Source organism: Vulpes vulpes, chromosome 4 (genome assembly GCF_048418805.1).
Source record: "Vulpes vulpes isolate BD-2025 chromosome 4, VulVul3, whole genome shotgun sequence".
In the NCBI taxonomy this organism is placed as follows: Eukaryota; Metazoa; Chordata; class Mammalia; order Carnivora; family Canidae; genus Vulpes; species Vulpes vulpes.
In genome coordinates, this window is record NC_132783.1 from 93,481,873 (window position 1) to 93,497,596 (window position 15,724).

Consider the following 15,724-nt stretch of genomic DNA (forward strand, 5'->3'; position numbering starts at 1 on the left):
GTTGGTGACACAGCTTTGAAATCAGACCATTTATTCCGAAGAGTAACGAACTGTACCATGCAGCTATTTTGAGCTAACTGGTATCTAGATGTTTCAAAAGAACATTAATAACATGCAGGTATCTGCACGCCACACAACAGGGAGAGCATTTCTCTGCCTTTTGACTTAATGACATTAAGTCTTAAAGATATTCCTTATCCTCAAGAGCTTCATGATTGGTGTACAGTTAAGTTTTTCTAGAATAAAAAATCAAGAGAAAATTAGCTGAAGTTGCTATAGTGATGAAGAAACCACACCAGTTCCTTACTTTGAAAAAGATTCAGTGAAAACCACAACTGAGTAGCTTGAATTTTTTTCCTTTTGCCAGCTGACTCAAAACCAAAAACATACAAAAAAGCTCCTAGCAACTGAGTCACCATTGTTTTTTTACGATGAATCATTAACTAAACACATTCATGAAAATCCAAATGGTTTTAAAAATTACTTGAGCCAAATCTTTTAATAGGGCTTGATTTATTAAAAATTCAATTTCCAACTATATTCTTTCACTTTTCAGAAAACCAGTTCTATCACAGGCACTGAACTCACAGGAAAACAAAAAGGCCTTAGAACTCTTAAAATGCATGCACTAACCCTCTTGCCATTTACTCATGAGAATAGCTTTTCTCACTTAATACTAATATAATTTCCTAATGTGCAACAGAATGGCATAACCTAATTACAAATGAGAAGAGAGCAATAAGCAGTGAGGAACCAGCACACATCAGTAAGTAACGACCACGGAAGGTATGAGAAGTCTCAGATCAAAACTGGTTCCACACTGCAAGGAGCAAAGGAAAAGCATACCTTTAACTGCTTTTGTTTACAGTGTCCATGTCTGTGTAAGAAGGCAAGGAAGCGAACACTTAAGTGTTCTAACCCATAATCAAAATCTTTGAGTGGAAGAGACAAACTTAGTAAGTTCTGGGAAGGGAAGCATATGTTTAGCTGATGTTGGAGAAATGAAAGGGAAAATATTTCACTTCTTTTTCATTAACATTTAAAAGTTATAGAACACCTACGTATATGTGCTCATCAAAGCTGAAACACAGGAAAAACTGAAATCTCTCCTAACTAGCACTATGTAATCCCCATCTTCTCTCTACGGGTGACCATTCATAGCAAGTGTGTGTGTGTGTGTGTGTGTGTGTGTGTGTGTGTGTGTATGTCCTCCCAAATAATTTGCCTGCATTTAAATACATACTATCTATTGAACATAGAGCTTTGTCTGGTGCTTATGTATTGAACTTACTGCCCAACGGATGGAGGAAAGATTATACGTTAAGAGGGGAGGGTTTTGTTCATTGGTTTCACAGACTGCTTATTCTGATAACAGCAGTAAACTGAGTCCCACCTTCTCACCAAACAGGTCTTGGAAATGATGCTAGTAAAAGTGAATGTAAAATTGGACATTTATTAAAACATAACAATAACTTGTTATAAAACGGTTCAAAGGGTAAAGGATCGAAATTACAGATACCCTGTTTCATATAAATTATTAATAAGCCAAGGTGGTATTTGAGATGGATCTTAAGAGCAGGAAGAGAATTTGAGGGACACAGGAGACAAGGAACGGATGGGCACCACAAGTAGAGCGACTGTACTTTCCAAGAGTAAGATCAAGACGTTGACAAACTGAACACCAATAAAAAATAAATTTATAAAAAAAGAAAAAATAAATTTATATTAAGAAAAGTAAGATCAAGAAAATAACATATGCTCGTATTTCCAATTTTCCTAAGGAACATTTTACACCAGATCTCCTTATTTTAAAAATTCAGTCCTTTCCTACTAACACTTTTTAGTCCCTGATACTACTGTTTTTTTCTAACAGTTCCTCAGGCTAGAAGTTTGACTTATCTTTGACCTTTCTCTTCATTGAGAGATCCTACCTGTTGGGAAATACTATCCTTACTTCAAAATGTTTTATCCGCTCGTGGCTTTTCATTTCTTTTGCTGTAATTTATCACTTCATTCTCAGCTCCTCTGCTGCCCAGCCTTCTGGGCCCTTCCAGATTTATCATTATCCACCCAACAAGCATGAAGAGAAAGCTGTTTCTGCTCGCACACTTCTGACGCCAAATGTGTGGGTTTTCCACACCAACAACCAGTTCTTCAATTCTCTGTGGACACCAGCTAGTTGTCATACGTAGTTTAATTCGATTCTGACACTGACTACCTGGAGTTAGTGCAGACTCCACAGACTAAGGGCTTAGTCCCACAAGACTGGCCTTCATATTAATCCCAAGTATTGGGTGCCCAGGGTACCCGTACTTTTGTCTAACTTGGTTACAAACCAGAGGCTCCTACGATCCCCTTTCCTCAGGTTTGAGAATTTGCTATAATGGCTCACGGCACTCAAGTAAAGCCTTTACATGTTTACTGGACTATAAGGGTTCTGAGTATAGGAGCTTCTGTCCCTGGGTAACAGGCGCGCCATCCTCCAGGCACGTGGATGTGCACCAGAGCTCTCAGAACCTAGTAGTTCAGGGATTTTTATGAAAGTTTCCTCATGTAGGCACGATGGCTGTTGCCTCAGTATCCGACTTTTCTCACTTCCATGGAGGAGGACAGAGGATGGGGCTGAAAGTTCCAAGCTACTCATCATGGCTTAGTCTTTCTGGTGACCAGCTGCCATCCTGAAGCTATCCAGGAGCCCACCAAGGGTTGCCTCATTGAAACAAAAGATGCTCCTATCACCTAGGAAATTCCAAGGGATTTAGAAGCTCTGTGTCAGGAACTGGAGTCAAAGACCAAATATTAGGACAAAACAGGCTCTCAGGAAATTACCAGGATTTTAGGAGCTCTGTGTCAGGAACTGGGGGCAGAGACTAAATCAGTATCTATTATGTCATAAAACCACACTTTCCACGATTTACAAACACACAGTCTGTCCCAGGATGCCATCACACAGTCCTCCCTGTCGTTGGGGCTGAGAATCAGTTACCCCCTCTACTTCTCTTTATCTAAAATGTTCTTTCCCCCATCCAATTCCCATCCAGCCCTCCTTGCTTACAGATTAAGACTATCGCTCCCTGGTTTCTTTTTGGAACTCCAATTGCAGCAATGCATTGTTGAGTAGGTTTTCAATCGTGTCATTTAGTGACTGGTTTTGGGAAAGGAAAATGTAGAAAATAGAATACTGAGCTAAAAGCAAAAGGAGAATGACACAGATACCATAAGAGATTTGGGATTCTATTTTGAGGAAATCGATTAAAAGACATTTTGAGAAAAAAAAATCAGCTTTGGTTTTTTTTTTTGGTTTTATTAAAGCTTTCTTATGGATAGTTCCCCCAGCAAAAAAGCATAGTACCTGACACAGAGCAGGACCTGCAATGAACAGGTTAACTATCAGAAATCCCCACGAGCTAAGGAATGCTCCTTAATTAAGCATAAAGTTTAAAGCTCTTGTCTTCAGGGAAAACGAACACATAATGGAAAAACAGATTTGGAATATAATCTACAGCTTTTAATGAACAGTCCTTATTTAATACACCTCCAATATGGGTACTCTCACCCTTGACTATTATTCCCTGCAGTTTCTTTTTTGGTAAAAGGGATAAAAAAAAATAGCTCATGTACATCATAAGGCTCAAATGCACAAAATGCTTTTTTTTCCCCCTGGAATAAATGGACCTGTAAAGATTTCATATATGGGCGAGTTTTATATGCATAGTTGTTGGAATACATATGCATTTTCTAGGGAAGAGGGAGGCCTTCTAGTAGCTTTTAACACACTTCAAATGATCCAAAGTGTTAGGAGTCATTGTGTGCAGGGCATGACATGGCTCTCAACCATTGCTTAGGATGTAATTTTTTTTTTACACGAATAAACCACAATGATTAAGGAGGGGGGTGCTGGAGTCAGAACCCCAACTCTGCTACTTATCTGGGTGTGTCAGCCTTTCCAGGAGTCTTTACTCTTCAGCCTTAGAGTCTGCATTTGAAAACAGGGGACAACTGTGTTCATGAGGTTGTTATGGGCAATAGAAGTGATGATGCGTGAAAAGCTCTTAGCAAAGTGCCTGGTGTCCGCAGAGAGCTCGGCAAAGTCAGCTGTTAGCTTACCCCCTGCTCTGCCGGTTGACCTGTGCAGAGGCAGGATGTCCCAGGTGCTGCCGCCTTTGTGAAAGGAAATGCCTGGAGCAGCCCTCTGGCGGGATGCGGCTCCGCCCCTGCTAAGCCTGCCCAGGCCCCGTTACAGGGCCCCGTTACATCCCGCTATGATCCCATCTATGATCCTGTAGGTGAACGCTTCAGCCCTCACGAGACTGCAACCTGCATTCATGTCTGCCTCTGGAGAGGGGACAACTCTGCCTCGCTGGGACAGCAACTGTCAGTTTTAGGGAATGGCTTCGGATAGAAAATTGTTCAGTTATTTTATGGGGAAGATCTGGGGGCAGAGCTGCTTCATTTTTCATTTTATAACTGTTAACTGCTATTTGAACATTTGAAGGCTATGTAGGTATTTTAACAGGAGTTTCTTGGGTATAGCCATCATGGGCTGTTTAGGAATCGAATCCTTTATCGAGGTGATATGAGGTCCGAAATCTTTTTTATAAAACAAAAATCTAATTATTACGCAAAATAAGTGGAAAAAACCCACACGGCCCCAGAAGCCCCAGGTCAGGCTATTGCCTAGGAATTCTTCAACAACCAAAAAGCTAGTGTTTTGGCCTTTATTGGTTTCTGGCCGAACCCTCAGCACCTTTAACATCATTGGACAAAAAACAATTTTCTTGACCTAAATCATCATCAATAGCTGCATACCCAATTTCTTCCCTCTATAGGCCAGAAAGTCCATGTTCATTTTTTATTTCTTGTACTTAAAATTCAAGCACTGCCAATTTCATTGGGGTTTAATACACTGGTGCTTGTCCTCCAATTGTTGATGCTCCAATTCCCGCAGTGTATTCCCTGCATAATGAGAGGGCCGTGGTTGTGTGCCCGCATATGGGCTTTTCGCTGCCAAAGCTGGCCAGCTACGGGGATTTGGACCAAGTGAGGGAAGGCCCGAGGGCCATCGGATGCGGAGTCGCCGCCACTAACCTCGTTTTCTACTCGAGGTGCGGGATGGCAGCAGGTCACATGCATTTGGCTTCTATGAAATTCAAGGGCCTCTATGATGGCAACCCAGTTCTGGATTTAATTTAAAAGGATTAAAAAAAGCAGCAGTGGGGCAGCAACCACAGAAACCTCAGGGTTGAGGGCTGCAGGGAAGAGCACATTACAAATTACTTGTCTTCTAGTGGAACTTTCAGATTGAGTTAAATCCTAAATTTAAGGCTACATTTTATCTTGTGGGAGCAGATGCAGACACACACTCACACTTCAAGAATATTAGAGAATGTGAGAGTTTATTCAAAGTTACCGGGATGCCTGGGTGGCTCGGTGGTTGAGCACCTGCCCCTGGCTCAGGGTGTGGTCCTGGGATCGAGTCCCACATCAGGCTCCCTGCCTGCTTCTCCTTCTGCCTACATGTCTCTGCCTTTCTCTGTGTCTTTCAAAAAGAAATAAAATCTTAAACAAACGAACAAAAACCAAAGTTACCCAAGTTTCGATGGTTGTTAACCTGGCACAGAAGTCAGAAATTTTTTTTTTCCCCAGTAAAGGCAGAGCATGCATGTGTTGTTTTCTAAACAGGATCAGTACTTTCTGCAGTCTTCCTCCAAAGTACTACCATTCACCGCACCATCACAGCCCAGAGGACCGCGGACTAATACTACACTGACTCCAATCCAGAGCAGCCTCCCAAGGCCTCCACCCCTGCATCCTGTCCCCTAGAGACAAGAACAAAGACAGTCTACCTCCCACTGTTTCCTTTTTTGCATTTTGGCTCTTTAAAAACAAGTCAATGGGTTAACAGAGTTTATACCTCTTTTTTTGGTACTGATATTTACAGTTAAGTCAAAGATTTAGGGTCAGTGTATCACACTATTCCACTCAGAATCTATTAGCTTTATTTAAAATTATGGTAATTTTAGAAAGTTCTATGACGGAAGGAAGAGTAACAGGGACTTCTAGGTTAATATTAGTTTTAATATGAAGATAAGAAGATAGGGGAGGACAAGCTGGGAAAGTTAAATTGCTCCTACATCAATGAATTGCTATTATCAATCTGTACTTCTCTCGCCAAAGATACACTTTCTGAAAAGGCACTATATTACTTGGAATAAAGTACACATCAGCCACCCCAGGTCTCAAAACCACCTGTTACCCTCATACAGATTATAATTAGATTGTTACTTTGCTTCAACCTTGAAAATGGTATTTTGGAAAAGTCAGGTAGAAAGTTGCTCAAGGAAAGATTAGATGCAGAACACTGAGGGTGATGAATGGGATGAAGAGGAGCAGACAAGGCTTGTGTGTGTGTGTGTGTTTGAGAACAATGGTAGAGAAGGCAGTAGAGGCGGTGAGAGTAAAGTGTGCTTAAAAGGGCAAGATGTACTGAAGTCACAGGGATTATTCAAAGGACCCTTAAAAATTTCAATCACCTAAAAAAAAAAAAATTTCAATCACCTAATATATTCTATATTTCTAAGACCAGAGTGTAATCCATGAGGTCAACAATTTATAAAAAACAAACAAACAAACAAATCAACCAACCCAGGGGCACCTGGGTGGCTCAGTTGGTTAAGCATCTGCCTTCTGCTCAGGTCACGATCTCAAGGTCCCAGAATCGAGCCCCACATTGGGCTCCCTGTTCAGTGGGGAACCTGCTTCCCCCCTCCCTCTGCTCCACCCCACCACTTTCTTGCTCTTAAATTAATAAAATCTAAAAACAACAACAAACCCCCCAAACAACTCAGCTTTAAATGTTTAATTGGAGACAAAAACTACCAGAATACGGTGATCCTGGCATATACAGTCTCTGTAGTCTGATAAAGGTGATAAAATGGGAAGATCTTGGAGTGTCAGGAAAGCAAAAGGTTAAGTCCACATTATTCAAATTTTGCTGATCAACTATTTAGCACACTGATTGTTATGTTAAGCACATCAAAATATTTCAAGGGCCTTCATAGCTATATAACCCTTCCCAATCCTATTTACCTCCTTAAAGTTTTCAACTTTCTTAAGATAATAAATTTATCACTTTATAGAGGCCAATTTTCTTCCATGTTATCTTCCAATGCCTGCTACTAGTTATTAGCTGCAATTCGGTTTCTGTGTTTATATGCTGGGAGTTGACAGTGCTTTCAGTACATGCCTTTTGGTAAATGGGATAAATTGAGGAGAGAATTGTATCTTACACTTCAGTACAAGCAAGTGCTACGGTATCAGTGCCTCAATATGGCTGATGCGGTTTGTTGCTAGGTTCAATATTTTGGTATCACAACTGCTGTGACAACAAGAGGAGGAGGACTGACAAAACTATGGCAAATCTTAGTTGCTTTAGTAAATTTGTGGAGTTGAGATCTTTAAAGATAGGAGAGGGCTTGGCCTATAAAGACCACAGGATTATAAAGAACTTCAAGGACACGAAATCAGATCCTGCAGAAAAACACACATACTGGTTTATTTGCTTATCTCTTAAGTGACTGGAAAATATTGCCAACAGGATAGTAATATAAACTAGACGGCCATTTTAAAGAAACACTGCAATTTAGTGTTTGCTAACTTCTCTTTCTCCAACATCCTTGTTTGGTTTTCTTGGGAGTCTAAAACGTGTATTCTTGTTTAAGAGAATAAGGGAGTGGTAGGAAGAAGGAAGAGGATGGTGGAGATTGTACTTTTTATGTAATTTTGGAGGCACAAAGGGAAATTAGAGGTCAAAGTGGCTCAAACGTAAGTTTGAGAAGAGGAAAGGGAGCTAGAGGATAATTAAGCTCTAAAGGTATGTCCCAGAAGAGGGTGGGGTCAATGCAGATTTAGCAAGTAAAACATTAAACAGTTTCAGGCAACCTTTGTTCCCAGGCTGGAAGGGCCAGCAGGGCTCAAATTTCTCTAGTAGAGAGATTTTTAAAAACTATCCTTAGACTTCAGCTAGTAGAATAGAACACTGTACCAGGCTCATGGTGGAGACAAAGGGTCCAGCCCAACATCTTCTGTGCTTGTTAGCCAAGCAGCCTCCAGCAAGACTTCAACTTCCTGGGCCTTTTATCGGACATCATTCTCTTTCAGTAGAAAAAAAGCGATTGTGCCTTCTTTCTAGGTTATGCCTAGGCACCTTTAAACATGTATTGTGCAATTTCTTGGGGAAAAAAAATTTTTAAGAGTTTATTTCCTCAAGGGAAGCAATCTGACAGTATAGAAGCCAAATGTACAGATATTCCCAAATTTAACTGCAGGATAACTGGGTAACTACCAAATTGTAATCGACTCAGCTCCTTTCTCCAGTACTTATCTTCTCCCCTAGCTCAAATCTGGTGCTAGCCAGGACCAGTACACACCCCCAGGGCTATTTCATTCCATTGGCTGGCGGGCCGGCCTGCATTCTACACCCTTTAGATTTACTGTCACGGCGCCTGGTGTTTGTTTGTCGGAGATGATACCTTGCTCGTGTATTGCTTTTTTTTTTTTTTTTTTTGGTGTGTGTGTGTGTGCAAAACAGAAGCTGTCAGGGCAGAAAAATAACTCGCCTTAAAAGACCAACGTGTCATTAGTGAAGTCATCTGTTAGTACACGGTCTAGATTTCAAACCGAAAAGGCAAATTCACTTTGTAGGTCTCCCGATCGTCTGTCGCGGATGTGAAAAGGAGCGTATAAAAAAAAAAACCAAAAACCCCAAAAAAACCACCCTGGAAATAATTGTCTCATAGTTTGCGTTCCGGTGAGTCATAGAAGCTCACAAAAACTTGAAAAAGGCACCGTCAGATCGGGCCGGCCATTCCCATTTCCAGAAGGGCGTTCGCCGGGCCCACCCGGCCTCCTGCACCCGCGAGCACGGAGCCGCCGCCCGCATCCGCAGGCCCAGCCCGGGGTGCCGCGACCGGGGCGGGGGGGGGGGGCGGCGACGGGGGGAGGGCGACGGGGGGACGCCCGCGACCCGGCCTGGGGGGGAGGCGGCGGCGAGGAGGGGAGGACGAAGAGGGGCGGGGGTGCCCGAGACCCGGCAGGTGCAGGACGACGGCTGGGGGGTGCGAGGAGGGGAGAGGCGAGGAGTAGGGGATGCCCGCGACCCGGGCAGGGGTGGAGGCCGGGGGACGGAGGACAGGGGCGGGGCGGGGCGGGCGGGGGGTGCGCCGCGGGCTCACCTCCCCTGCAGGGCGTGCGGTGCGGGCTGTGCTGGGCCCGGGCAGGGGTCGTGGGGGAGGACGGGGGACGGGGGTCGGGGATAGGTCGGGGGGCGGCAGGGTGGAGGCCGGGGGACGGAGGACAGGGGCGGGGCGGGCGGGGGGTGCGCCGCGGGCTCACCTCTCCTGCAGGGCGTGCGGTGCGGGCTGTGCTGGGCCCGGGCAGGGGTCGTGGGGGAGGACGGGGGTCGGGGGACGGGGGTCGGGATAGGTCGGGGGGCGGCAGGGTGGAGGCCGGGGGGCGCCGCGGGCTCACCTCCCTTGCAGGGCGTGCGGTGCTGGCTGTGCTGGGCCCGGTAGCCCTCGATGACCTCCCAGGAGCCGTCGTCGCGGCGGATGGGGAAGGACAGGCTGAGCACATGGTTGCAGGGCTTGATGATGCGCAGGATGCCGCGCACCCGGTTCCGCCGCTGCTCCTCGCTCTCGCGCGTCCGCAGGTCCTCCACCAGCTTGTCCTCCACGATGCTGGCGCCGCGGTCGAAGAAGCCCTCCACCATCTTGAAGAAGTTGGGGTCGTCCTCGCGGTCGGCCGCCGCCTCGCTGTAGTGCCTCCGCGCGGGCGGCGGGGCGGCGGGGGGCTGCGGGCGGGCGCGGCCCCGCAGCGCGGCGGCGTCGGGGGCGGCGGAGGCGGCGGAGGCCAGGGCGGCGGGCCCGGCGCGGGGCAGCAGCAGCGCTTCGCCCAGGCGGCGGTACATGGCGGCGGCGGCGGCGGCGGCGGCGGCGGGCGGGGGCCGCGGGCGCAGGGAGCTCGGCCCGGCCGCGCCGCCCTTTTAAGCGGCGGCTTCCTCCCCCGGGCTGTCCCCTCCCCTCGGGCGCCCGCCGCCGCGCGGGAGGACGGGCTTCGGGGCCGCGGCCCGGGCGGCCTGCGACGGGCGGGGCGGGGCGGGGCGCGCCCCCCGGGAGCCGGGTCTCGGCTCAGCGCGGCCTCGCGGGGCGCGGGGCGCGGGGGCGGGGCCGGGCGGGGCCCAGTGCGCATGCTCGCGCGGCGGGGGGCGGGGCGACGGCCCGGCGGGAGGAGCGGACCCGCGCAGAGGCGGTGTCTCAGGTCTGTGCGCGCCCCCGACCTCGTCCCGGGGAGGGGGGGCCGCGGGGGGAGCGGGAGGCAGCCCGGGAACGGGGGGGCCGCCCGGGGAGGGGCCCGCGGGGGAGGGGGCAGCCCGGGGATGGGGGAGCTGTGGGGGGAGCGGGAGGCAGCCCGGAAAGAAGGGGGGCCGCCGGGGGAGGGGGGGCCGCGGGAGGAGGAGGGGGCAGCCCGGGGAGGGGGGCCGCCGGGGGAGGGGGAGGGCTCGTGGGGGAGACTCCGGGAAGGGGGGCCCGCGGGGGGAGGAGGAGGCAGTCCGGGGAGGAGCCCGCGGGGGGCGGGGGAGCAGCCCGGGGAGGGGCCGGCGGGGCAGGGGCTCTCCTGCCTCTGGGGGCGCTGAGCGGCGGGTCCCGGGCCCGCGGGGGAGGCGCCGAGGCCTGGCGCGGGCCGCGCCGGGTGAGTCACCGGTGCCGCTCCCGTCCGCTCCCCCGCCCGAGCTCCGGCGGCCGGCGGCGGGGGCGGGGGGGCTGGGGACTCCCTCCCCGCGGCCCGAGCCCCCGGGGAGCCGTCGGCGCTGCCCCGCGCAGCCCCGGGCGCTGTCAGGGTGGAAGGCGGCCCTCGCTGCCCAGAGCGGCCTCTGCGGGCCTGGAGCTGCAGCGGCCTCTGCAGACCTGGGGCCATGACCTGAGGTTGGGCCTGGAGCGGCCTCTGCAGACCTGGGCATGGGCCTGGAGCGGCCTCTGCAGACCTGGGGCCGCGACCCGGGGTCGGGCCTGGAGCTGCTGCGGCCCTCAGACCTGGGGCTGCGACCCGGGGTCGGCCTGGGGCAGCCTCTGCAGACCTGGGGCTGCAGCGGCCTCTGCAGTCCTGGGGCCGTTTGCCCCTGGGGGGCTCTGCGCCCTGCACTCCGGGTGGGCCGCGCGGCTTCAAGCCGGGAACCCTGTCTGTTAGACGAGGTAGCGACCAGAGGCCACATGCCTGGCTGTAGTTGTCCCTGTGTACTTTGCTGGTTCTATTCTTAAAAAAAATTTTTTTCCCTTTATTTATAATTTATGATAGTCACCCAGAGAGAGAGAGAGAGGCAGAGACATAGGCAGAGGGAGAAGCAGGCTCCATGCAGGGAGCCCGACAGGATTCGATCCCGGGTCTCCAGGATCGCGCCCTGGGCCAAAGGCAGGCGCCAAACCGCTGCGCCACCCAGGGATCCCTACTTTGCTGGTTTTAAAGTGTCACCTTTTTGACCTGCGAAGCGACCTCGCGTCCCCGCACTCCCCTCACTCCTCTGTTACGCCACGGTAGAGAATGGCCTTGATTCCTACAAGGCGCTGACAGGTGTGAAGGGAAACCTGCGTGGGTTAGATGGCTCGGCCCTCTCGGTGCTCTCAACGCCAAGAAGACGCACATTATATTTTATCTTGTTTGGTATAGATAAACGTGTCATTATTTTTATTGGTTGTTTTCCAGTGAAAACTATTCTCTGAACTGAAACCTGGATTTGTCTTCTTGGTTAAGCAAATGAAGGTACCAATTTGCTTTTCACTTGATGGCTTCATTTTACATTGCAAAAAAAAAAAGAGAAAAGAAACAAAAACCAAAACAAAAAACCCCATGAAAACCAAACCCCAAATCCTAAAATTTTAGAATAAAGTGGACTAGCATCCGTAAACGTGTGGACATTTTTTCTCTTCAAATTAAATTCTTTGGTATGTTCTGGGGAAAGTGGTTTTAAAAGCTTAGTTTTATTACCCTGTTTATCTCATTCGTGATAACCATATCCTTCAGAAAAATAAATGTTTAACTTTGCTTCTTCCAAGTTTTATTCATCTGAATTCAAAAGTCAGAAAGGCTATGGAAGTAGCAAGGAGATCATTTTTAACCCAGGACAGCCTCCTGTGTATAAAAGCCTTACCGAATGGCTCCATGAGAACCCTATGAACCTAGATGCTTTCATTTCTTAAGTCTTCGTTATGTTTTAGAAGTCATAAAAAATTTTTTTCAGATGTTTAAAGAGTGACAATTTCCAAACTACACTACTCTCCCTCCCCCCATTTAGTAAGTAGTTTGAGTATTTCTTTTTAAGCTAAAGTAGGTATTATAATTCCTGATTTAATGCAAGAGGGAACTGAAGCTCCCAGACACCGAGTAGATTGTTGGTGGTCGCCTAGCCGGTAAATAGCGGGCTGAGACTCAAACCTGTGTATTTCACACGAGAGTTACTCTATTGCCGCAATGCCAAGAAATATTTTAAGTATGTGTTGCATTTAGTTTAATTGGTGATGTAAGGTCTCGTGAGTTTCAGCTTTACCTTGATGATCTGTTTTATTTTAAATTCCAGTATGGTTAGCGTACAGTGTTATATTAGTTGCAGGTGTACAATGGAGTGATTCAACAATTCTGCAGGTTACCTTGATGATTGCCTCTATAAAATATACAGTTATTTTGCAAATTAAAGTTTAATTAGTAGTAATTTCCATTTCAAAAGGAAGCCAGGATTTAACTTGGAGGGAGTTTTGATCATTTGATAATGTTCAACAAAGACAAATCAATTTTCTGCCTTTGACATTTATGAGTTTTTCTTAGCTGTTTTAGAATTCTAGGTCATTTCACTTTGATGTATTGTATGCTTTTGTGTTTTCAAGTGCTTTTAAGAATATTTCAGAAGAAGAATTTTAAGATTTAGAAAGACATAGCGTAAAAATAAAAGAACATCATAGCATTTTAAAAAATGATTTGAAAAAGTAATACATACTTTCCACCTTGTGTCTGTTTATACTTGTCTCTTCTGGACATTTCCTTTAGACCAAATGGTACAATACCTAGCCCTTTGTGACTGGCTTCTCTTACTTAGGATAATGTAAAGATTTCATCTATGTTGTAAGCATGGATCAGTATTTCATTTCTTTTTATGGCTAAATAGTATTCACTGTATGGCCTTATCACATTTTTTAATCCATCGTGGACATTTGGATTATTTTCACTTTTTGGCTGATGTGAATAATGCTGTTATGAACATTCTTGTGCAAGTTTTTGTGTGGACATGTGTTTTCACTCCTCTTGGGTATATATTTAGGAATGGAATTGCTGTTTAACCTTTTGGAAAAAAAGGTTTTAACCTTGAGAAACTGCCAAACTGTTTTCCACAGACTACCCATTTTAATTCTTGCTAGTAGTGGATGAGGAATGCATTTTCTCTGCATCCTCCCCAACACATAGTATTATCTGGGGGTGAAGTGATAGCTCATTTTAGTTTTGACTTGCATTCCTTTGGTGGCTAATGATGTTGAACATCTTTTCATGTGCTCATTTGCATATATTTTCTTGGGGAAATGTCTATTCATTTCCTTTTCCCATTAAAAAAAAAAAAAAGATTTTATTGGGACTCCTGGGTGGCTGAGTGGTTGAGCATCTGCCTTCGGCCCAGGGCATGACCTTGGCATTGAGTCCAGCATCGTGCTCCCTGCATGGAGCCTGCTTCTCCCTCTCCCTGTGTCTCTGCCTCTCTCTTTATGTCTCTCAGGAATAAATAAATAAAATCTCAAAAAACAAACAAAAAAACCCCCCAAAAACAAAAACAAAACAAAACACAAATACCTTATCAGATACATGATTTGCAAGTGTTTTCTACTATTCTGTTGTTTTTTCTCTTTTTTGATGGTGTCTTTTGAAGCACAAACATTTTTTATTTTTTTAGTCCAATTTATAAATGTTTTGTTGCTTGTGCTTTTGTTAACATGTCTAAGAAATGATTGTCTAATTGGAGGTCATGAAGAGTTACATCTGTGTTTTCTTCTAAGAGTTTTATAGTGTTAGCTTTTATATTTAGGTCTTTACATTTAGTTATTTCATATTTTAAAAGAACTAAAATGGATATTGAGTTGATTTTTGTATATGGAATGAGTTTTGTATATGGAGTGGACAAAATATTCTCAAAATGGATATCGAGTTGATTTTTTATACGGAATGATAAAGGAATCCAATTTTATTCTTATGCTTCTGGATGTCCGTTTGTTCAAAAGGCTATTTCTTTCCCCCATTTAATTGTCTTCACACTCTATCAAAAATTAATTGACCTAAATGTGAGGATTTATTTCTGGACTCTTGAGTTCTTTTCCACTTGTTCACATGTCTCTCTTTATGCTAGTAGAACTCCATTTTGAGTATTGTAGCTTTGTAGTGGATTTTGAAATTGGGAAGTGTTGAGTATTCTTTGTTCTTTTTCAAAATTGTTTGGTTATACTGAATCCCTTGACTTTTCATATGAATTTTAGGATCAGGTGGTCAATTTCTGCTCTGATTCTGCCTAGAATTTTGGAATGGGATTGTGTTGAATCTGTAGGTCAATTTGGGGGGTGGTATTTTAATGATACCACATCTTTGACCCATGAGCATGAGATGTTTTTTCATTTGTTTAGGTCTTTAAAAATTGCTCTCAGCAGTGTTCTGTCTTTTCAGAATAGAAGTTCTGTATTTCTGGGGGCGCTTGGGGGGCTTAGTGGTTGAACGTCTTGCCTTCAGCTCAGGGATCCCCGGGGTCCTGGGATCGAGTCCCACATTGGGCTCCCCGCATGGAGCCTGCTTCTCCTTCTGCATGGGTCTCTGTCTCTCTGTGTCTCTCATGAATAAATAAATAAAATCTTAAAAAAAAAAAAAAGTCTGTACTTCTTTCATTAGGTTTATTACTGAGGGGCGCACGGGTAGCTCAGTTGGTTAAGTGTGTCTGACTATTTTAGCTCAGGTCATGATCTCAGGGCGGTGAGATGGAGTCTGTGTCTTGGGGCTCTGCACTCAGCAGGGAGTGCTACTTGAGAGTCTCTCCGTCTGCCCCTCCCTATCCCGCTTGTGCACATACATGCTCTCTTAAATAAATAAATAAATCTTTAAAAACAAAAGTTTTTTACTGAGCCTTTTATTCATTTTGATGCTATTATAATTGGAATTGTTTCCTTAACTTCCTTTTTAAGTTCTTCTTTTCACATTACAGAAATAGAATTGGTTATTGTGTATTGATCTCTTATCTTTTAACCTTGCTAAGCTCATTTATTCTGATCATTACTTTAGTGGGTTTCTTAGGATTTTCTATATACAAGATCATATGTAAAGGGAGATAGTTTTACTTCTTCCTTTCCAATAGATTATTCTATTTTACTGCCTAACTGCTCATTTGTTTTTTGTTATTGCACAGTAGTTCATTGTATGTGTGTACCATTATTATTTTTCCTAGTCCCTCGTTGATGGACATGCTTCCAATACCTTGAAGTTACAGCAGTGCTACAGTGAATAACCTGTTACATAGAACATCAGTTTTCAGACTTTCTCATCTCAGAATGTCTTTGCCTTTTAAAGTATGAGTACTGAATTTGAACTTAGGAAGAATTTAACAGTGGTCAGAATTTGTTTTCCTATAAAGTTGTTCCTATTTGATGTAATTGGT

General features: G+C 45.8%; 2 protein-coding genes across 36 annotated transcripts in view; one reads left to right on the forward strand and one right to left on the reverse strand.

Annotated features, from left to right (window-relative positions):
- Positions 1 to 10,037, reverse strand: part of GLUD1 (glutamate dehydrogenase 1) — a 34,509-nt gene extending 24,472 nt beyond the window's left edge. Inside the window, exon 1 of one of the 2 annotated variants that reach the window (XM_026005882.2) lies at positions 9,529 to 10,037. In XM_026005882.2, coding sequence (XP_025861667.2) covers positions 9,529 to 9,967 — 439 coding nt within the window. In that variant the 5' untranslated portion in view covers positions 9,968 to 10,037. Of the gene's footprint in view, positions 1 to 9,233; positions 9,266 to 9,528 lie in introns of those variants that run through there. The other variant, XM_072756456.1, reaches the window with a different exon arrangement.
- Positions 10,038 to 10,242: 205 nt separating this feature from the next.
- Positions 10,243 to 15,724, forward strand: part of SHLD2 (shieldin complex subunit 2) — a 77,701-nt gene continuing 72,219 nt past the window's right edge. For 9 of the 34 annotated variants that reach the window (XR_012001142.1, XR_012001141.1, XM_026005923.2 and 6 more), the window contains exon 1: positions 11,727 to 11,814. The gene's annotated coding sequence lies outside the window, so the exon portion shown is untranslated. Of the gene's footprint in view, positions 10,318 to 11,696; positions 11,815 to 15,724 lie in introns of those variants that run through there. The other 25 variants (XM_072756425.1, XM_072756434.1, XM_072756427.1 and 22 more) reach the window with 12 other exon arrangements.